We start from the raw sequence: 22,631 nt of genomic DNA on the forward strand, positions 1-22,631 counted from the left end.
AAAAAGTGTTGCAGAGTGCCTGTTAAGGATTCACTGATTGATGCTGTCAAACTGTCAACAAGGCTGCCAAAAAGTTATTCTTAATACAACCCTTTCATGGACACAACAAGGTAACAAATTGTTTTGTGTGTGAAGCATTAAGAGTATATTCGTGATCAAATATTGTTCTTAAAAAGTGACCTCAATGAGACAGCACACGATCACCGTGTGAGCCCGGACTCCCTCTCGGCAGGATGGGCAAGCGAGTGCGATCTCCTCGTCACAACGATCTCACCCAGCATTACAAGTTAGTCAAGAGAACCATGCTGCTACCGCACAAAGCACCCAATAAAGCACAAGAAGTCACGTACAGGTGGCTTCAGACAGGCACCTACGCATGCCCGGCCTTCCTGCACAAAATCTTTCCGGACGTGCACCCTCACAATGCGTGTCACTACTGTAAGGATATAGCTAGCCTTGATCACATGCTCTGGGCTTGCCCCCTGGTGCCAGGACCACCAAGGAAGAGTGGGACCGAGCTCCACACAGCTCGGACCTTGAAGCACAGCTCTGGGCTGTCCATCGGGCCCGCGACGCGGTGGAGGGGCATGGCCTCTCTGTCTCGACGTGGGAGTGGCCCACTGCGCGCTAATCGCACGTACCGACGGACGTCAAGAAATTTATTCATCCATCCATCATCAAAGCAGTTGTCAGAAAACATTCTGCAGGGAACAGCTAAAACACTATGCATTTCTCATTAGAGTTATATTATGTGTGCGTGAGTTTAATAAATAGATAATTGCAGGTGTGTGTATGGCAAATTCAGATGCTAACTTCACCGAAGTCATAAAAGCACACAGCACTCAACTTAAAAGGAATCTGAGCATTTGGCCACTGTTGTGTCACTAATGTGCACTGTCGTAGCCGTCTTCATTACCAAGCAGAAATACACCCAACAAACTATTTTTCGGACATGCATGAGAATTCGGGTATCCTTGCAACACTGCCACGTACCTCACAGAGGCAATTAATTATAAGCACAGCTGAAATTTCGGATGCTGAAATGCTTTGCCTTCAAAGTGCGGAAGGCACAACCATTGTAGAAAGTGTTGTATAATGCCGGTTTTCAAGCGTCAACTTTGCTGCAATATAGCTTGCTACGGGAAGAGGCTTATGCAATGTATCGTGGTGGAGCATACCAGCAGTGAAAAGGGGCCATTGTAAGATGGCATGATTTACATTTTTTTATTTACACACATACATACTCTCTTCTGTTACAGCACAAGCGCCAAGAAGCCTGATAAGTGTTGTGGTTGGTCTACAAAATTAAGAAAAATTAAATTATGGGGTCTTACGTGCCAAAACCACTTTCTGATTATGAGGCATGCCGTAGTGTGGGACTCCGGAAATTTCTACCAACTGGGGTTTTTTAACGTGCACCTACAGTAAATTTAAGTGCACAGGTGTTTTCGCCTTTTGCCCCCATTGAAATGCGGCAGCTCTGGCCGAGATTCGATCCTGCGACCTCGTGCTTAGCAGCCCAACACCACAGCCACTAAGCAACTAGGGCGGGTACAAATTAAGTTCCTTGCCTACCCAAACAAAAATGTTTGCAACATGATGTGCGTGGTATACCGTCCTTGGGAAGGCAAGCTTAATTGGTTGCTGTTGGCTTTGTGTCTTGCTTCACTCTTGAGCAGCGCTTACTGACTGCACAGTAATAATAAGCTCCACCAAATGGCTAGATTACTTCTGTACTACTCCAAGTGTTCCAAGAAGACTTTTGGAACATGAAGTAGAAAAAAAATTTCTGCTCCTAAACTGCTCCAGAATGTCAACTTTGTGCTTGAAACCCTAAACTGTCTTGACCACCACTGAGGGGTTGATCTTGAACATCACTTATATACTTAAGATAAAATCTTGAGTAACACTTACTGGTTGTCTAAACATTTTGAAATGGTTTCACAGGTTCTAATTTAACACTTATATGCACTTTTTAAAACAACAGTGAATAACGATTTCGGTAACATATTTCAGTATTCTACAGTTGATTTGGAGGATTATGCGCCATCACTGGTCTGCAATTATGGAAGTTTAGAGATAAAAAAATGGGGGCAATAATGCCTACGTTTTACACATTGTCATTGTACAGAACACAACCTATGCAACTTGCTATAAAACTGATTTATATAGTATTTGAAATTACCATAAGAGTATGTAAACAGCTGGGGTTTCATAGTTCTAGGTTCTTGTTATGTTTTAAACTAGCACCTCCCTTTAAATGGCAGTAAAAGGCATGCATTAATTTTTTTTTTGGACTGCCTGATTTTCTAAATGTTTTGTTTTTGCAGTCCTCAGGGAACCACCCACCGCCACCAAGAAAAAGCACTTTTGACTGTAGCAGTAATCAGTGATTCGCCTAATTGGCAAACAGTTCAGGATGCCAAACAGCCTCGAGACAGCTGTACCTCTGACAGAAGGCACTAATACACAGTGCAATGCACTGTTTCTGCACTCTAGACTGTGGGGATTCTCATCCCGTACCTTGGGTCAAAGGAACGACAATCACAAGGGCATTTATTGCACCTTTCATAGATCAATGCCTGCTAGCCGAGTTGCTATCCACAAAACATGCCGATGGGCGTGCGACAAATCGCGGAAGTCCGACTCACCGCGACCGGATAGCGAGCGAATATGTTCGCCCCTTGCTGGATCCCAATGCCTGGTCGTTCACGCGTACGGTCACGCGAACGGTGGCTCTTTCGCACAAGGCCTCACGAGACGATCTCGCAGAAGCATGGATCGGCGCACGGGCCCGTGCTGCTTGCCATCCCGAACCAAAGAGGAAACATGTTCTCCCTTGCGCCCCCAAGTAACCCTGCCATGAGGCGGCGTTAGCAGCGCAACACTCGCGCCATCTCTCGCGTGGCCTGGGGCCCGCAGCGAAGCCGCAATGCAGGAGACGGAAGCTATGCGGGAAAAACAACATATCAGGGGACGTGTGACAGTCGCGCATCCCCACAAGACAAATGTGATAAGAGCTGTATTATGTGACCTATTATAACTCCGTGGTGACAATACAGACAGGATATGCAGGGCATATAGCGATGAGGACAGTAGCAATGGAATGATATCACCAGTGTACAGAGCGCTGAATTCATTCTTGCTCCGTTACTGATAATTGAGAACTCTATCAAATGAAAAATTAAGAGAAATATCATGTGTGAAGGAATACTACTCATCATATCTATTGCAATTATTCTTGGACAGCATTCCCTCTTTCTTGCTTTTATTATTAAGGCATTTATATAGTACTGCTCACCTGCTGTTCCATGTGTTCCATCGACACATATACGATCAGTTCCAAGCCTCTTGAAAAGCTCCTGTTGTGGTGTGGTCATGATGACTAGCATAAAATCTCTGTCATCCAAAAGGTCCTCATTTTTTTCTCTAAAAAAATGTCACTTTTTGTCAGGTTGTCCTTGGTGTTTAAAGAAGAGCAATGGGTTTTCCTTTTCACTATGCATCCTCTCAACCCAGAGTTGCACGCTCACATAGTCATTATCGTGCAGCCGCTCGGTCTTCGAGACTCTGGCATCCCTCATTATTTTGCGGAGATCCTGCTTGCTTAACAGGTTAATGCGGTGGAATGTCTCATCCACGTTGGACCGCACATTATCCAGTACTGCACTGCATCCATGGACACGCCTTCTCGCAGCTTGTCTTGAGAGAGTAGAGAAAGAGTGTATATTAGTTGAAGCATAAGTAAAAATTACCGAGCACGCAAGGAAGTGAAATGGGCACTGATGAACATTTTTAATATCATTATTTAGAATTCCTTTAATTGAATAATGAGTTACATTAACTTACAAAAACCTTTTGCAATGGTGTGTGTTAAATAGTTCAAGCTGTCGCAATTTTTGTTCTTTTTAGGTTAGGTTAGGTTAGGTGTTATGCAGCCTTCAGCTGCTGAAGAGGCAAGATTACATTTCTGAATTATACTACACGATTACATTACATTTGAAGAGGCAAGATTACATATTAAAGTGTTTAAATGTTTGGTGTCATTGATAAACCGTCATAGGGATTATCTGCACCAGTGTTATCAGGTACGTAAGTGAAGAAATTTATTGTGTGTACCAAGTTTACAGCTAGACTGCCAATTTCATTCTTCAGTGTTGGTAACCTTGTTCGCACAAAAGACATTACTGAACCATTGTAAAAGCATTGCACTGGACTGGACATGTGCAGATTGTGGTTCAGATCCTACCCAGGGCAAAAATGTCTTCCACTTTAGTTCCTTTACTAAATATTGCCATTGTTATCAATTTCTATCCTACAGTTAGAACTTAATTTTCCAATTACATTCCATAGCATAAGTTATTGCCACTTCCATAGTGGCATGCCACCATAGAAGGGCAAAACAGTCTGCAATCGAAAACGTGCAGCATTTCCAGATTAACTTAAACATCACTGTTACTGACTGAATTGATGCACATAATTTGATTAATGTCAATATAAAAATTGTCAATTAAAGCTTTCAGCAATTATTTTTAATGGTTGATTTATCAGTCATTCATCCATATTTACAGAGCAGACACACCTGTGAACGTATGCTTTGAAGGCTATGCAGTCATGTGGGTTTTTGAGTTAAAGGTATTATTTCAGTCAAGTAGAGTACTGACTGGACACTTGAAGCTGTTTTACGAGTTCATGTCTAATACCCCTGTCACACGGCAAATCTAATGTCATTTACAACGAATGACATTCGCTGATAATGCCATTTCTTTGGTGTCACACGGTAAAACGTAAGGACATTTACAAACAAATCAGTTCGCCAAACTCATTCGCATTCGTTTGGAACTGAATGTGTATCCTCGACACCACGAGTTTACCAGTGTTTCGCAAACAGTACGTGCTTCTTTTTTTGTTTTAACAAAAAATCACTATTCTATCCATTTTATTACCTAATTATTGCTTTAACGACATTGAAGTCCATCACATAGGTAAATACAGAAAACTACTCTCAGTCCAGTGACCAGACAGCCATCTTTAGCTTTCGCTGCAGCAGTCATGTTGGTTCTCACCGGAGCATCGGCCGCGGCCACTTCAATTGACTTGGCATAAAAGCGTGCGCGTTTTTTCCTGTGGCACGCGCCAAGAATGAGGATATTAGAAGCTCGTATGCACATCAGAAAGGCGATGACATGCAACTGCCCTTCTCGTACCTTTTTTAGCAGATGTAGCGGACGCGCCTATCGTTCTCTTCGCCCTGTTGCTTGCCTTAGCTCGACTCGACTTCGTTGGCAATGTCAACAAGTTAGTAATCGAACACTACGGTTTGAAAGCAGTGATCACATATTCTAGTGGAATTTAGCATACTGGAAAATAATTATTGGACAAAAGTGGGTTTGAGGCGTGTTTTTTTTTTTTACTATCGTCATTGTCATCATTTTCAAATGACATTAGTTTTCGCCGTGTGACAGGGGTATAAGCCTAATTATCGTGATCGTTTCAATCATGTTTCATTCACATAGCTGATTCATGAGCATCCAAGTATTAAGGCACCATATTTTCCAAACCATAGGTGCCACCATTTTCTTTTCATTTTCGTCCAAGCGTATTGTAGAACAGTGTAACTTATATATGCAAGACCAACATGAGACATTCTTTTTCTCCAGCAATGTACTTGCAGTTTACTTTGTCTGCTAGAATGTGCGGCTCATAAAATTTTTTTTTACTGAAGTTTAGTGCCCTGTAATGGGTAAGTACGACATTTTAGGATAAGTGTATAAACATGCACAATCGCATTTCACGATGCTGACCCAAGTTAAGATAGATGCATCTTATACAATGAGTTATATACACATATTTTTTCTTTGAAAGTTGTGAAAAGAGGGGGGCAAGGGGGTGACTTGTACAACAGTTCAAATTATAGTCCAGAAAATATGGCACATGGTTTGTGAGCCCTACATATAGTAGAGTAAAATACAACTTGAGCTGATGAAAGTTTCACATGGAAAGCACATCTGCTGTGGATGACCTACAGTAGTGGCGAGAGGTCGCAGTTTCATCAATGTCTGTAATACTTGCACTTCAGTTTAGGCAAAATGGCAGACATAATTATGTACAATGCACCTTAAGTAATCCCAAGTGGAAATTATTCCAGCTTACTGCTATTTTGAGACATTGAATCCCACTAGGATCATAAGTCATACCAATACAGTTAACTGAAAGCCTGAAAAATAAAACAGAAAAAGAAAAAGCCACAGTCTGCTACGTGGCCTACAGTGCACCAGGAGGCACTACACCTTCCTGCTTGGTACATGAAGTGATGCAAACAAGTATAAAATAACTAAAGTCGTTGCCTGCAATAAGAATAGCCATATAGGTCAAATATAGGCCACTGGCTGTGCCAAGGTAGTTGTTACCGCTGTGAAATTGGAGAACGGTTCCCTTTTTTCTCTCTCTCTCTGAACCCTTCAGGCATTGATACAATGTAGCAAAATGATAAACATGTTTATGATGTCATTAACTATAATGCCCAGCAGTCAGTAAAGGTGGCCTCGAATTATGTGGAAATTATGAATTATAAATGAATTTCATGTGCTCCAAGTTCATTGCATGGTCTGGCATGAGTATTGCCTTGTATTTGGGATGTTGAAAACTCAACAACCACTCTTTATGTATTATAAAGCAGGGCAAAAGCGGTTTCTTACCAGCAATAGCAGCTCTTTCCGACTTGGACAGAAAAACACGACCCAGTTCAAAGTCGTGGCCTCTGTGCTTGAATTGGAAAACCACATACACACCTGTGTTGTCTTCAGTCACAGCCATTGCCGCAAAACATCTTTTTCCACACTTGACACTTGAAGGCCGCTTCAGCTTTTGTTTACTTGTAGCTGTGGAAAAAGATAACCGGGTAGTTTATTCTAACTTAAGCACTGGACTTCCAACACATGCTTAGTGGTGGTTCTACTACACCATTTACACCATTTAGCTACAATTCAACTTGCCTGAAACCTGGCTACGCGAACTGCGCAAAGGTGTGGTATTTTCACGCTTTCAGGGCAACGCAGCGTTTTCAGCAGGGGTACGAGAAGACTTAAATATAAGAAACAAATAGTGAACGTGCAAGTAATTCAGTTTGAGATGGATCATCTACTAGACTTTTCAAATATTGAGTAATATTTGCAGTAATGCAGTGGATTGCCCGAGGTCAAAGCATTGCATGCAGCATTTCAAAAACACTTGGTGTCTCGAAACAAGAACAAATAAAACAAATCTGGGTTTTTACATGCCAATACCACGATCTGATTATCAGGCATGCCTCTCTCAGTATAAGTTTCGTCCTGGCTGTCAACACCAATCGAAGCAATTACTATATGCAATGCTAACAGGGTACGGTGACAAAAGCAGCATTCATAGCAAGCACAATGGCATGCACTAAGACCGATTGACCACTGGAAGGCACACAGTTTGCATTGCATACATGTGTTCTTGCATGTGGTTCAGAACTGTATGGCAATTTGTGATCTTTTAAGTACAGGAACTAACTTCTGTGCACACTTGTGATAGTTGCTGACTTGTGAAAAGAGGGGGAGGTTACTTGTGCCAGGTTCAAATTATTGTCCGGAAAATATTGTATATGGTTTGTGAGCCCTGCATATAGTAGAATAATATACAAGTTAAAGTGATGAAAGCTTCACATGGAAAGCAGATCTGCTGTGATCTTGTGGACTCGTACAGCAGTGCTTCATCAGTTATCAAAAACTTGTACTAATGATCTCGGAAACAATTGCCAATCGTACCAATATATTAACACCAAGCTTCCTGTAACTGCTTGCAGCCCATATCACAATCACCAAAAGCTAATTTCATGGCACACTACCCTGACCATTGGCCCTAATCAGCACTGCTTCATCAGGTCGGTTGGGTATCAGTAACTAGAGCTACAGTTAGCTGATGAATTGACTCATATCTATTTGCAGTTGAATCAACTCATATCTATTTGCAGAGGCCAGCAAACCACCTTGTAACAAAATTGAGTGTATGGAATGGTAGCAATGTTGTTTGTGTCCACCACTGCCATCTTTGCATCCATTTGTGCTATGGCACCTCCTTCTGGACGCCATTCATAGCCTCGCGGCAGTCTCTTGCATTGTTATCGGGTGTAATACACTTGTGCATGTGCCATAGTGCATATGAAAGCACATGTGTCATTTGCAATGCACATAAGACATTCACCTTCAGTTCTTTTGTTATGTGTGACAGAGCAAATTGTTCTAGTGCAGTTGTAATTTCTTGCCTCTCCGACACCTAGGCACACAGCTGCTTTCATTAGCCCACAAAATTTTTATTTATTTACAAAGGCTTTCTACCTACTCAAATGAAAGTACTTGCAACATACTGGCATGGTAATAATTGGCTGGTTCTGGGTGTTAAAATTTTCTTAAATGTGTAAGCATTTCTATGCTTACCAAATGTCCATCACGCAAGATAAAAATGTGGGCCGATCCCAGAGATAGTGCAATACTGGGCCGACCCACGGCGGAGGTGAACAGCCTTCAAGTACCCAACAAAGTGAAAAGTGCATACAATATAGATAGAGCATGGAGCAGTGAGTGGCTTTACCTTTGTTCTGCCTGTCACTACCACGAGATCGAAGCAGCGCTCGCAAATCTCTCGGCACACACCGCACCCTGCACCTTTCGCAGATCGCTTTCAAGATATGGGCCCGCTCTTCAAGGCAAAGCGACGAGAACACGGAGTTCAAGATATGGTCCACGCGGCGTATAATGGTTTGACATGGATGGATAAGGCACTAAAGAGCAGTATCAGCTTATAATGATCAGAACGTCATCAGCACACCTGGCGCCGCCGTCTGCAGCAGTCAGTGTTGCTGCGACGCTGCTGTTTATACCGGTCATATTAACTTCCATAACACTTTTTTGTTCAAGTACCCTAAAGAGCCCAGGAGGCATAGGGGTGGGGGATGTTACAATTGGCCAGCGGGGATAGTGACCTTCTGGCTTCACTGCAATGAATCGCTTCGTGAAGCCAACAACACGCCCCCTTCGAATAGCCCTTCGGAGCCAGTAAGGCTAGACACGTTTGGCGGACAGGATTGTTAGCTGGTTCGCTGTCACCTTCAGGGACCAATTGGAGCAAGAAAACTCCTGGAAATGTTTGTTCTATGGCATTCCCCCATGTACTCTGGTAATAGTCACGGTCATGACAGATTCAGCAGCAAACTGCAGAGTCAGCTCAGGAACGACATGCCAGCTTGAGTCAAGCGTGACAACACCTGTCTATGAGGCCTCACTGGTTTTGGTGTGTTCAGTAAAACAAAAGTGCAAGAGAGTGTGTGAACCTTCGCCCTCAAAGGCGGGTACTTCGACGACTTTGGACGCTTTGATTGGATGAAGGTTGGATGGCAGCTTTCCCTGGCCTAGGGATCTAGTAAGGACAGAGAGTGTTTAAGCAGACATTTTCGGCTGTTCAGTGTGCATTTCAGTCATGCTAGACTGATCAGATGTAATGTTCTCCACCCTTCATGTAGATATTGTAAATAAATCCCCTACTCCTCATTCCTCCCTTCAACAACATCCTTAGCATGAATGAGTCGGACGATGGTATGGGCCAGGTACCCTTTTCATGGCAGACACCATCTCTTACAGGGATTACAATGAAAGGAGCAAAACATACCAAAAGTACACAACTAAACAAGAAATATGAATTGGAACAACATGAATTAGTGAAAAAAAAAACTACTTATTACAGGGTATATACAATGTGTGAAAAAACATAGTAATGACAAGGTTCAAGGTTCCTAAAATACTTGACTTATCACAATGAGCTGTTTTACATTACAAAACAATGGAAAAAAATTTAAGTATACATTACTAAACAAGAAAGCAAAATTGCATATTAAATAAGAACATCGAGAAATGCAACTGGAACGGAACAGCAAGGTAAGAGGTAGTTCAGATTTCTAGGAACAACTTTAAATTATGTACAAATGAGTCGTGACAAATAGCGAGGAGAAGAGGTGAGTGGAAAAACGGATTAGTGTGGGCGAAGATGGGTGCGATTTTAAGTTGGTGATCAAGCCATCAAGACACATGTCACGAGCTAGTCTGATATTTAGAGTCACGTGGGACAACCGATTGGAGTAAAGTTTATGAAAGAAGGACAATAGTGTCGGAAGCCTGCGTATATTGAGAGGAGCTAAATTAATCTAATATTTGATTTCCGTAACTAGATGTATGCGAGTAGTTTCTTGTGATGAAGCGAGCAACATTATTTTGCAGAGACACTAGTTTGTGTTCGAGGTAGGCCTCATGTGTGGATTCCAAATTAAGAAGGCATATTCGATTTTAGAGCATACTAAGGTGGTGTAAGCCAGAAATTTGGTCTCGGAGTTAGCCGAGTGCAAATAGTGCCTTATGAAGCCAAGTGATCTGGTTGCTTTAGTAGAGTGTTCTAGTTTGCCGTTTTTACACTCGGCTAAGCAGCTGAGCGGAGCGAAAGCGTGAATGCGCATGCGCCCTCCGCTTAGCTGCAAGCAGGCTGGTGGAGTCAGAAACACGGTCCGCTTACAAGCTGCCTGAACAGAAGGTTGCTGCCATTTTTTTCTAGCAAGGGTGGTCGATGCACACACCCACTCTGGCACGTGCATCGAGGCACCTTGCCTGCCTTGCTCTTTACAAGACAGATTTGCACAGACGAAGACTTATGTCTGCTAGAAGGTGCGCATACTGACCCATTTGAAAACCTCGCAGCGCGGTAGTATGTGATGCATGCTGTGCAACATGTTGGCATCAGAAAGGATCAGATTGGATGCAAAATGCAAGCTCGCTGGCTATCACGTGGCATTTCCCAAGATGGGGCTTTATTTTCCACTGGATAAAATGGACCAGTAATGCATTACAAGTTCATGTTTAGATGCTTTATGGACAAATAAGCTATATGTATTCATTTTACTTATAAAAGCTTTACTTACAAGTTTTACTTATAGGTGCTTTTATTTTGTTTCATTACCCTGAATTCGGCCAGAAGGCACTGCAAATACGAAAGGAACATCAAGCGGAAAGCCAGAGAGGCCGAGATAATCTCGTGGCTGGCGGCAATGGAAAATAAACCTGCTATGAGTAACTACTGAAGAGGAAATAACAATATCGGGAAAGAAACAATCTATTATAACTCAAAGAGAAGCTTATTACTTTCTGAAATGAGCTCGGGATGCCTTAGAACACGCACTTATACAGCAAAATATAAGAAGGAAGAAGCATGTGCTTGCTGCGGTAAAGCTAGGGAAACAATAGAGCATGCTTTACTAGAATGTGAAATATCTCCCCAGCAGTAGATTTAGGCACCACTGGCCTATATACCGTTAATAAAATATATCCAGAGAGGGAGATTAAGATGGACTGCAATGATTGTAATGGCATCATTGGAATCAGACATATGCTGGCGGGGTGTCCTGCGACTCTCCCCAAACTCGAAGAATGGACACAGTGGGAGAAAAGGATTCAAAGCCCATTGTTTCAGGACCAACTAAGGGCAGTCCAGGGGGCCCATGATGTCGCTGAAAGGCTTGGCCTGACAGTGCCAACATGGGAGCGGACCGCCTTGGCTTGAGAAGTCTAGCCTCCGGACATCATTACAATAAAAGTTTTCACACACATACACCACTGGCCTGCTTGAAGCCCTTGGGTTCAGCAAGAGCAGAGGGAAAGTAAAAATGTATGCAGTAAAGATTGGTAAGCAGTGAATGGAAGATTGGTGGACAAAAAGTAGGGAAACGTCAAACAACAGAGGCTTGCAAAGACAAAGTTCAGAAAGTTTGGTTATGGGAAGTCATCGTGGGTTTTTTTTTTCTTTGTTAACATAGGTAGAACATTAGGCAATACAAGAGCTTCATGGCGCAACCCACACATCTTTCCAAAGGGGACACTCGTAGCACCTATCCACCTCCGCTAGGCTAGACATACAACTAAAACATGCAATCACCCACCACTCCACCATGTGGCTTAGCGGGGCAACTTGGAGCGGGGTGGACCGTAATGACACTAAACTAAAACACTCTAGTGAAAATCACATCTACGCAAATGTTCCATGACAGATCGGATGACAAATGAACACCCAGATATTGCGAATACCGAGGCTACGGGCATGTTTTATAATTATGCAATTGCATAACACGGGTTTAGCTGTAGTCCCGAATCTGATAGCTTTTGTTATATTAATGTTGATTTCCGCTTGCTTACTGCCCCACTTACGGAGATTGTCTAAGTAAGATGGAAGGTAGCAGGTGTCCTCAGGGTTAGTAGATCACGCAATCATCAGCAAATAGTCTATGAAACGCCTACCATTACTAATATCGTTAATATAATCTAAAAACAAAATAGGCCTGAGCATGGAACCTTGCGGTACTCCAGATTTGACATGATTTAATGGAGACAAATGGTCATTGATGAAAACTGATTGCTACCAGTTAGTTAAAAACATTGTAGTCCACCTAGTTATCCTCACATGTTAAGATCTGTCAGTTTATGAATAAGCCAGAATTGAGGAACCTTGTCAAAAGCCTTCACGAAGTCTAGAGATATTACATCGATTCGATAAAAAGAATGAGTGGAGTTATGCAAGTCATTAATTCAAATCAATCGTGTAAAAGTCCATGCCGACTGATAAAGAAAAAGTTATGTTCTGTAAGAAACTTCATTAGAGCAGATGAAATGATGTGTTCGAGAAGTTTGCAGCACATGCTGGTTAAAGAAATTGGTCTGTAATTTGATGGGTTAGACGAATCACCATATTTAAATATGAGAATTATGCAAGCTGCCTTCCAAACATTTGGGACGCATCCCGTGTCAATACATTGCTGAAAAGGCTTGGCTAAAATGCGACATATTGCAGGTTTGGATATCTTAAGTTTAGGGCAGATGCCATCACGGCCAGGAGCAGAGTTAGTTGGAAGACAATCGATACAGGACTGTACTACTTCAGAAGCGATATTAATGTTGTGCATGCTTGAATGCAAAATAGGGGCCTGAAAGCTACTAGGTACAGGAGTCTCGTCCGTGAAAACGGATGAAAAAAAACTTGTTGAATTCAATAGCAACACGTGCCAGAGAAAGAATGTTACCATCCTTAGATAACGGTACCGTCAAGTTCGATAATTTGGGTTTCCTAAATTTTTGTGTCATTGCTAAGCATGTCTGAAATGTCATGGTTGAAAAATTTATCTTTGGCTGTTGTTACGGTCCTGCATAAGTGTGCGTGCTCACGATAGGGCCTCCAATCTTCCACAGATGCTCATAGTTCAGCTCTGCAATATATAGGTTTCACATGCGTCGCAAACCAAGTGCTTTCTGTGCAGGCTGTTATTTTGAATTTTGGAATATGCTTTTCTTTTTAAGTGTGATCAGCCCATTATGAAGAAAAACCCAGTTTGTGTTTATGTTGCAATGAGGGAATGACTGCAAGAAGCCGACAGAAAAGGTGGAAAGGTCACTAACAAGCCCGCTGACATTCACGCGGGTGTAATCAAATATTAATTTCTTTCTATTTTCATGTTTCTTTAGGGCACCTATGAATTCACAATGCAAGATATTGTGGCCACTGATACCATCCAATACATTTTCCGTAACATTATTTGGTTCTGTGGCTAGTATGAGGTCAGAGTGAATCACCATGAGTGGGAACAGAAACAATTTGATGCAAATTGAAAGTTGAGAGCATGCCAGGAAAATATTGGCATTGACGTTTTTCTTGTGCCATACAGGGGTCGGCATCAATGCCATTCAATATTGGGATAGTCGAAATCGCCGACAAGAAATATTGGTGATGTCGGGTACTTGTTCTGGACAAAACTTAAAGACTTGTTTAGATGATCCGGAAAGTAGTGGGATGAATCAAGTGGACGATAGCAGACTCCAATGACAGAGGTAGAATGTGTGGGCAGACAGAGAGCAACCCTTACAATTTTGAGGCAGGAATTAGTTTCAATAACACAAGCTTCCAAACTAGATTTTACTGCGATTAACACACCGCCACCTCTCGATTCAGTTTTATGTTTTCTAAATAATGAAAACTGACGAGACAAGGACGATCCAAAATGTCGAATGACAACCAGGTTTCGGTGCCTAGAACGTCTACTGAACAGGATTCAAGATAAGAACAGAGGTGATCTTGCTTACGAAATAAGCTGCGGAAGTTTGACAAAAGAATTGACACACATGCATCACAGCGTTCATTTTTTACATCACTGGGTTTTCACGAGGACGTGACGTTTCGGGAGGGCGCTTACTTCATTAGTGGTATGGTCAAAGACAAATCGTGTTGTTTAGTAGAAGCTTGCCAAACAGAAGTTTGAACCTTTCAGTGGGCTTCTGTTTGGAACGTCCGAAATCTCGGAGTTTCTGGACTGCATCCTCATTGAAAAATCCTTATCAGTCCACATGAGACGATTCAAACCTTTTTTAGTTTAAATGCATTTTTCAGTATGTGTTTTCTTCTTTAAGTTTAGGAATTTCACAATTACCAGCCAAGTATAGCCTTGTCTTTTCTGTCCTATTCTATGGGCACGCTCAATTTCACCAGCTGCAATGCCTAAATATTTAGAAACTAACTCGGTTACAAGCCCTTCCTTTTCCTGCCACGTCTCTGAGTCTTGCTCAATGACTGCTTTAAAGATAAGGTTGTTGTGACGCAATCTGTTACTGAGGTCGTCTACCACCAAACTTGTGTTGCAATTGTCCTGATTTTATGCTTTCCAGTTTGTCCTGGGTGTCAAGCATATGAATTACCTCGTGACGCCAGAGGTTCCTTCCATTTAGGAAAGAAGTTCAGTAACATTCGTTTGGACGTCTTTTACTTTCCCTAGGATGTCTTTCTTGAATTTTCCATTACAGGCTGCCGTATCCTTGAAAATGAGTTGATAATGACATTGGGCTGCGTGGAGATGAGCAAGTGGTACAATGCTTAAGCGTACCTAAGTCCCAGAGGAGTTTCTGCATGAATTTTTCAATCGTTTATGAAGGTTTCTTACCTATTCAAAGAAAAGTGTTTGCAACATACTGACGTGGTACTAATTGGCTGCTGCTGGCTGTTGGCCTTGGTGTCTTCCTTTGCTGTTGAGCAGCATTTAGTGAGTGCACAGTAATAATGAGCTGCACCAAATGGCTACACATTACTGCTGTACTACTCGAACTATTCCAAAAGGGCGAATTTTTCTGCTCCAACATGCACCATGACTACTTATTTCCTAGCCCAAATCCTTAACTGGCTAGGCCACCGCTGCATGCTGACACACCACCCACTGTGGGTGTGGGCTGTATTAGCCAAGTCTCAGTAAGACAAAAATAACTGTGGCACTGTTCTTTTTGAGCTTTGTTATTTAATGAAAAGGCTTTGAATTCAGGCCACCAGTGCCACAATAAAGTATTCCTATTCCAGCCGCACTACTTGTTAGAGCTGCATGCCACCTGCACTACTAGCTGGGCCAGTCACTTGAAATCCGTGGACTATAAGGTTAGAGTAGAATCAAACAGAAGACATTTTTTTGATATACTGGCTTTGGACATCCCCAAATTTTTGGGATGGGCCTGCTATAAATTTTACGTATTCATAACATGGGAAGGTTATGACGACATGTAACCCAGGCAGGCAATGCTTTTGGAAACGAACTTTAAACTTTGCCACTCCGACAGTGGTGAATAGTGATCTGTTGTCATGTTGAGCAGTACTACTTGCATCTGACCGCTGGATGTATTGTGTCACTGTTCGTTATTTATTACATGTGCTTATAACATGTGCTCCAAAAAGATGTTCCAATCATTGGTGCAATCTACTAATACCAGCTACTTTCGCAATGTCTCTGTAGGCATCTCTTTAATCCTTTTATGTCTAACACGATACACGAGGACTCCCCTGCAATCACTGACACAGAAATAGTACAGTGTAGTTCTAAAACAAATGTGCTTAACTCATATTGGTGACAACAAATAGTTTAACATTGGTGCTATCATAGGTCTGGTTTGCGATTACAGTCGATGTCTTGTGGTTGATTATAGGAGTTCTTTAACAGCAAGGTCCAGCATTACTAGAGCTTTGTTTAAAGGGCAGCCACTTGGACAGTGGTACGCTTGGACTCGGGTGTAAGTAGTTTAATATTGATGCATAGGCTTTGAGGTGACCAGGGTCAGGCTAGTGTATACAATTTTTATCCTGTTCTATTTTCTTTCGCATCACTCGCACTTCATTCAGTGTTACTGCATACATGGTGCATTGAATGATAGGAAGGAAATAGAATAATATGTATAATCTTGGCCAAGATGGCCTTGGAGTATGTTTAAGCCCAACTTTAGGCACACATGATTCCCAGCTTGGGTGAGCATACCGAGATAACTGTCCAGGTTGAGGTTCATTCCGATATGCTGTTAACGCTTCTTTGAGTAATCGTATAAACATGACTGAACAAAAATCTCTGTGGTTTTTAAAAACCCATCAAAGCCAGAGACTCAGACTGGTGGTCATGATACGGGCATTTCACGATACCTTGTGAAGCATAACTTCCAGACCGGTGACAGACGAAGTAGAAATGCTTCTTTTTCAGGTGGCCGCAAGTCTCTGTACCTGTCCTTGCAATGAAGTGACTGCGTGTGTCTTTCTCCACCTTTTCCTTCAATGACTTGAAAGCTGATCAGGATAATAAAATAAAGCAAATGTTACATGTATGCAGTGTGTCAAGGGGAATCAGTTTATTGTAAGCCCACGTTGGCTGTGCAGAATATCTTATGGGGTAATTTAGAAGAAGAAAGAAGATTAAGTACCCTGGACACTTGTTATGTTCAGTCTGCATTTCAGGGTGTGTAATGCACAGAACTAGCGTTACAAAGTTGAATCGTAGACATGTTGTGGAACTCAGTAGTTATGAAGAAGAGGTTCAGTGACATCTTTTCTCTTTTCCTGATGAGGATCAAGCATTTGTTTTTCTCAGGGCAAAATTTTAGAGCGAAGCATAATGGAATTGAAGAAAAAGAAGATATAAAAAAGTGACAAGAATGATGTTGCTTCTTGTACATATTTAAACTATGCTTTGTTTGAGTACATTTTGCAGCTTTCATACAGAGATCAAACTCCTGCGAAGACAGTATGTATAGAAACTGTAAGCTAATTTGCTTTATTAACTTGAGGTTGACACTGTGACATGGCGTCTTAATTATAGCAGCGCAAAGTGACTGCCATCAAAATTTTTTTCGTGAGCAACGCCAAGAACTGCATGAAATGACAACTGAAAATGACAACTCTACATCTTACAAATTTCCGTTCTGAACGAGAAAGAAAATACAGAGAATCATACCTTATCTATAAGTTCAAGGCATTGCAACAAATAGGCATAAACATTTCAAAAGGAGCTTTATAATCTATCCGCTATGCTAAATTTCAAGCTATAGGCAACAACACTTAGTTTGGTTTCTTGGCGTATCCTTTTTTTCTTTCCTCTTCTTTTTCTCAGCCGGCGTGTCAGACGCCGTTGACATGCCGGCTAACACGCGTGAGTTGGCACGTGGTTGACACCATGTTTTCCCCGTGTTTTAACTGAACAATTAGTAGATTTAAATTTTTTGCACATTGGGAATTCAGGAAATATAAAACTTCGACAGGAGCTATCATTAGAACTAGTGTACAGTACTTCTAGCACTTCTTTAATCAAACAATGCAAAATTTGCGCTTTGGTTGACTCAGCATTTACTTATTGTGTTAAGATTGATATGAAGTGCTACTTTGTTTTTTCTGCTGTGTGTACATGTTTTTAGACGCAATCCTTTCCATTGTATGGAGTTCTCGCTCACACAAAGCCATGTGCTCGATTGCAGATCGACCTTAGGCAGAAGTGCAATCTCATACCTGTGCACTTGCCTCTATTCATTAGTGTGCAATACCGCGCAAGCCTGTGCATAACTATACGACGACTGTAAAGCATATGAAAGCTCCAGCACCAGTTTAGGGCACAAGATTAGACCAGATTTCTTGAACAGAAAAGCTGATTTAACACATTATTAATGTACAAGGAGGCTTGTCCATGCTACCTAACCTGACAACTATTGCTTCTAGACCCTAAAGAATGCAGTAAAAAAAAAAAGTAGGTGCTTGCTGCAATGGGGAGAAACAAATTTTTCCTGTACCATACTATAGGTGCTTACCCATTTCCAAGTTTGCAAAGCGAGTGCTTTCCTGCATGGCATGGCCACCACTATGGCTAATATTCATGCTACCAAATCTGCATATATTGTATCGCATGGTTTACCTTACAGAAGTTGGGAACTAGAAGCAGGGTTCATACTTTGTATATTTGTTTTCTTTCTTTCATTAGTTAAAGTAAAAATAGCAAATCATTAACTTCATTCATGCTCCTCCAGTCACTTTTCTTTTATAGAATGTATTCTAGGGTTTTAGCGCTAAAACCACGATTTGATTATGAGGCATGCCATAGTGGCGCAGTCCGGATTAATTTTGACCACGAGGGGATCTTTAAAGGGACACTAAAGCGAAACAATAAATCAGTTTAGACTAATGAAGCATTGTTTGAGAACCCTGCAGGCAGTGATTTCAAAAAAATAGTTTGATTATTAGATGAGAAAATGAAGGTCGAAGTATCAGTATTTGAATTTCGCGCCGAAACCCCAGTGCCGGTACGTTAGCGTGACGTCAGGGATTCCAAAGTATGTTTTCGCATTTGGGCCGCGTTGGCTGAATAAAGGTTCCTGAAACTTGCCATGTTTAATATTTGGTTCCTTTAGAACTCAATATAGTCAATCTGTACCGCTATATATAATTAGTAGGCCCTAGAAGATGCCATCAAAATCCACGACGTCACAGCCCCAGGTGCGGGAACTCAAGTAGGCGTCGCCACCCGTATTTCGTTCTTGCGCTTTTTCTGGCTTACCAAACGTCTTATCATTGTAACAGTGGTGTTTTTGGTGTTGTAGAACGGTAATTTACTGATGCAGAAGAAATAATTTTTCACTTTAATGTCCCTTTAACGTGCCACACAGGCGTTTCTTGCATTTCGCTCCCATCTAAATGCGGCCGCCGCGGCGGGTACATTTTTTTAAAACTTAAATATGCGATTCCTAAATAAGATCCATCAGCAATGATTCTGCGTTGCTTCGATTCAAAACAGCAATGATAAGCATGCAATTTAATGTATGATGGTATAAGTTGCAGCTAGTGCATGGTCAGATAAAATGTTAAGCATGAAAGCACCATAAATGAGCACATTTAAAGCAATAAGTGAACAAGTGAATCGTTCACTCTGCAAGCCCGTAATGCAAAAATAACAGGTGCAGTGGTAATCACGCGTTGCTTTGAGAGAATAAGCAAGTGTCTTACCTGGCATTGTCAGAAAGTGATACCTCTCATATTCTGGCTCGAAGAAATGCACGCTGATATGGCGGTACTCCAGTTCTTTCAAAGTCAGGGCTACTTCACACTCGTCGCAGTTGTACTTCGGGTGAGTGATTTTGTGCACAAGTTTTATGTGCCTCTGCAGACTGCGATTGTTCGCTAACCGCAGGTCGCAGTACTGACATTCAAAGGAAGCAACTTTCGCCATTGCGAGACCGCGAAGAGAAGCATGGGGTTTCCTAAAAACCGATTACGTAACTATGCTCAGTGCGTGCAAGCGGGCCTTCTATATCTGCGGGTGCTCTGACCATGGAGGAAAGAAAAAGCTGAGAGATGCTGACGTCACTCTTTGCGAAGCATGAGTGACGTCGGAAGGTGTGGCAGATATCCTCTCTTGTGCATATCTCTCTCCTCCGGCCCGCAACCACGCACGAACTGCGTGGGCTGCACGGGCGCGCCTGTAGCAATCCGAAAGCATCTACTATTCTGACAAAAGATGCAATCGCGATGTAACGTTGGCGAAGTCTGACTATTCTGCCCTGGCATTGAAACAAGTTTAAAATAAACTCCTCACATTAGACCGTCATGTTGGACTCCGCAACTTTTGCGGGATTTTGTGAAAAGCAATATGGTTTATTGGTCCAGCCAACTGAAACTGTCCTGATGGCTTCTAGACCCACCATGTTGTATTAGTGGTTTTGGCGTTGCGCTGCGAAAGTGAGGTTGTGGGATCACATCTCGGTTGTGGAGGCCGCATTTCGACGGGGTTCGACGAAGTAAAAATGCAATGCCCGTGTACCGTACGTTAAACACATGTTCACGAATCCCGTGCGGTGAAAATTAATCTGCAGTTCACCGCTACGGCGTGCCTCATTATCAGTTCTCGGCTTTGGCACGTGAAGTGTCAAAATTTGAATGTTTGATTAACCGCAGGTACGGTGGCTGCCTAGTTCCTGCGTCATTTTAGATTACCTTTATCGTTCATTTCTACCTTCGTTTCCTCTGTTTGGGCTCCCTGGGGCTAGACCATAGTGGTTATGGCTAGACGCGGCGATGAAAAAATCAACGAGTCTAGAAGTTCAGGACAACATTCATTTGGGCTAGATGGTGCATACTTGATTTAGGAAGGAACAGCGCCAACGAAGACGTTCACAAGTGGGGAGAACGACACAGGACAAGCACCATGTTAAAATTGGCTCCAAGGCGCTGTCAATACAGGTTAAGAAAATGTTAGTAAGCACCGGGGCGACGCAGGATCAAATACAAATCCCTTGTCTTTGTCGATAAAACTTGTTCTCGAAAGAGATTAACGTCACATCAAGGTAAAATTCTAGCATTTTCATAAAATTATATATTGACACGCCAGAGGAGTTTTGGAACTCTACTGCACTGTTACTTCCTATAGCATCTCTGACAGAACGAAATAAGGCATCGTGGGACACAGAGTAAAACAAGTCTTCAACATCTACTGAAAACACATAACCATTGGAAGTACATCCCTCAAGAAACCTAACAACATCTTTTGAACTCTTTGTGGCGTACGGATCTTGAACTTTAAGGGATGTAAGGTGCTTTTGAAGAAACTTGCTTAACACAATCAGCCAAGTTCCATTTTCGCTGACCACTGTTCTGAATGGCACGGACAGTTTGTGCGTTTTGGCCGTAAAGAACATCGAAAGGGCATTGCTTTGGTGTTACCAATGTCATTGGCCAGCGTGCTCAGATCTAATTCTTTGCACATCACAGCCGCCTTGCCTCTCACTCGCGTCGCACTAGCTTTCAGAGGGATGAAGTTCTTTGCAATTGCTTCGCCGGCTCTTTTTTGAAACTCTTCCTCGGTGAGCACCACAAACCCACCATCCTTGTCAGCTTGAAAAAGCCGGAGTCTATTCTTCCTGAAATACGACACGACTTTTCCCATAGAATCTTTGCTAGTCAACGTGTTAGTGCTGGTCGTAGATCTTATAAGCGTATTCACACCATCCAGAAGGCATCTTTCACGGTTTTCTTCCAACGCCTTTCCTGCTATGCGCCTATTAAGCGCCAGGAACTCATGTGCTTCTATCCGTGGCTCGTGGCTGAATTTCGGACCTTTGTTCAACACATGCCTGACATCGTTGGGAAGATCAACGTCTCCGATGACCGTCACCAGCCTTTCCGGGGGCTTCTTGTCCTTCTTCAGAGAAGACGACCGTAAACACTGGTTCCGTGTCTGAGCCCATCAAAATATATATGTATATATATATATATATTATAGAGAGAGAGAGAGAGAGAGAAAGAACAGCGCATTAGTAACTCCCAGTTATGGATATCCATACATTTGTTCCCGCGAGCAGGCATCATGTAATGAATGATTGTAGACCAAAAATATTTCGCGTTTCTTTCCGGATAAATACATGAACATTAATAATGCCTTGGTTTTCATACTTATTAACCCTTTCGCTGTCACTGACGTACCGGTACGTCATCGCGCTTCCCCCCCACGGTGTCACTGACGTACCGGTACGTTCTCTATCGTGCGTTCAAAATTTCGCGCCTGAGCGCAAAAACAGGCGCTCCTGGATTGGCCACGCCATCGGTTGACTCTTTCTACAAGTTCGTATATTCGCTCCGACCTGTGTTAACCCATGTATTGAAGAGTACGGTGCGACTGCCACTCCCCACTTTCTCTTTGCTGAGTGGCGCGGTGGCTCCGCGTTCGCTGGATCATGCGTCGCGCGCGTGTGGTTATGGGTTCAAGGGTTGTTCTGTAATCTCCGCTGGTTTGAAGGTTTTTATTTTTCTTCTGTTGGTGTGCCTGCTACGGCGCGTCAAGTTCAGGCGCACGTGCCGTTGCCTCTCCAAAAAGGGTGACTCGATTGCTGCTTTCGCTCTCTCGCCACACCCTCGCTTCCGACTTGCAGCAGTAAACGTAAAGCCCTTCGAACTTTGTTTAGCCTTTTTTCATCTCCCTCTGTCTTCTTGATCACGCAACGTCCCATTTCTCTCCGTTGCGCGGGCGACTGAAAGCGCTTCCTCCCTGCGCGCGGTTACTTTCGGATGGCTCGGCGCGCGGGACGTTCGTCTGCTCATGGGAGCGGTGGCTGAATTCCGATTCAGAATACGAGCCGAGCTCGGATTCGGACTCAGACAAAGTCGCTTGAGACGAAGAGGGTTCCGCATCGTCAGATTCGGATGTTGAACAGATTTTATAGTCAGGCTGATGATGATGATGATGTTTACTAACAACAGCT

General features: G+C 42.6%; 1 protein-coding gene across 3 annotated transcripts in view; it reads right to left on the reverse strand.

Moving 5' to 3' along the window:
• Positions 1–1,197: 1,197 nt before the first annotated feature.
• Positions 1,198–22,631, reverse strand: part of LOC140212845 (zinc finger transcription factor family protein 17-like) — a 35,546-nt gene continuing 14,112 nt past the window's right edge. Inside the window, exons 1-4 of one of the 3 annotated variants that reach the window (XM_072288761.1) lie at positions 19,384–21,717; positions 16,546–16,686; positions 6,792–6,881; positions 1,198–3,702 (exon numbers count right to left, since the gene is read on the reverse strand). In XM_072288761.1, coding sequence (XP_072144862.1) covers positions 3,608–3,702; positions 6,792–6,881; positions 16,546–16,686; positions 19,384–19,606 — 549 coding nt within the window. In that variant the 5' untranslated portion in view covers positions 19,607–21,717 and the 3' untranslated portion in view covers positions 1,198–3,607. Of the gene's footprint in view, positions 3,703–6,698; positions 6,882–16,545; positions 16,687–19,383; positions 21,718–22,631 lie in introns of those variants that run through there. The other 2 variants (XM_072288760.1, XR_011895182.1) reach the window with 2 other exon arrangements.

Source organism: Dermacentor andersoni, chromosome 1 (genome assembly GCF_023375885.2).
Source record: "Dermacentor andersoni chromosome 1, qqDerAnde1_hic_scaffold, whole genome shotgun sequence".
Lineage (NCBI taxonomy): Eukaryota > Metazoa > Arthropoda > Arachnida > Ixodida > Ixodidae > Dermacentor > Dermacentor andersoni.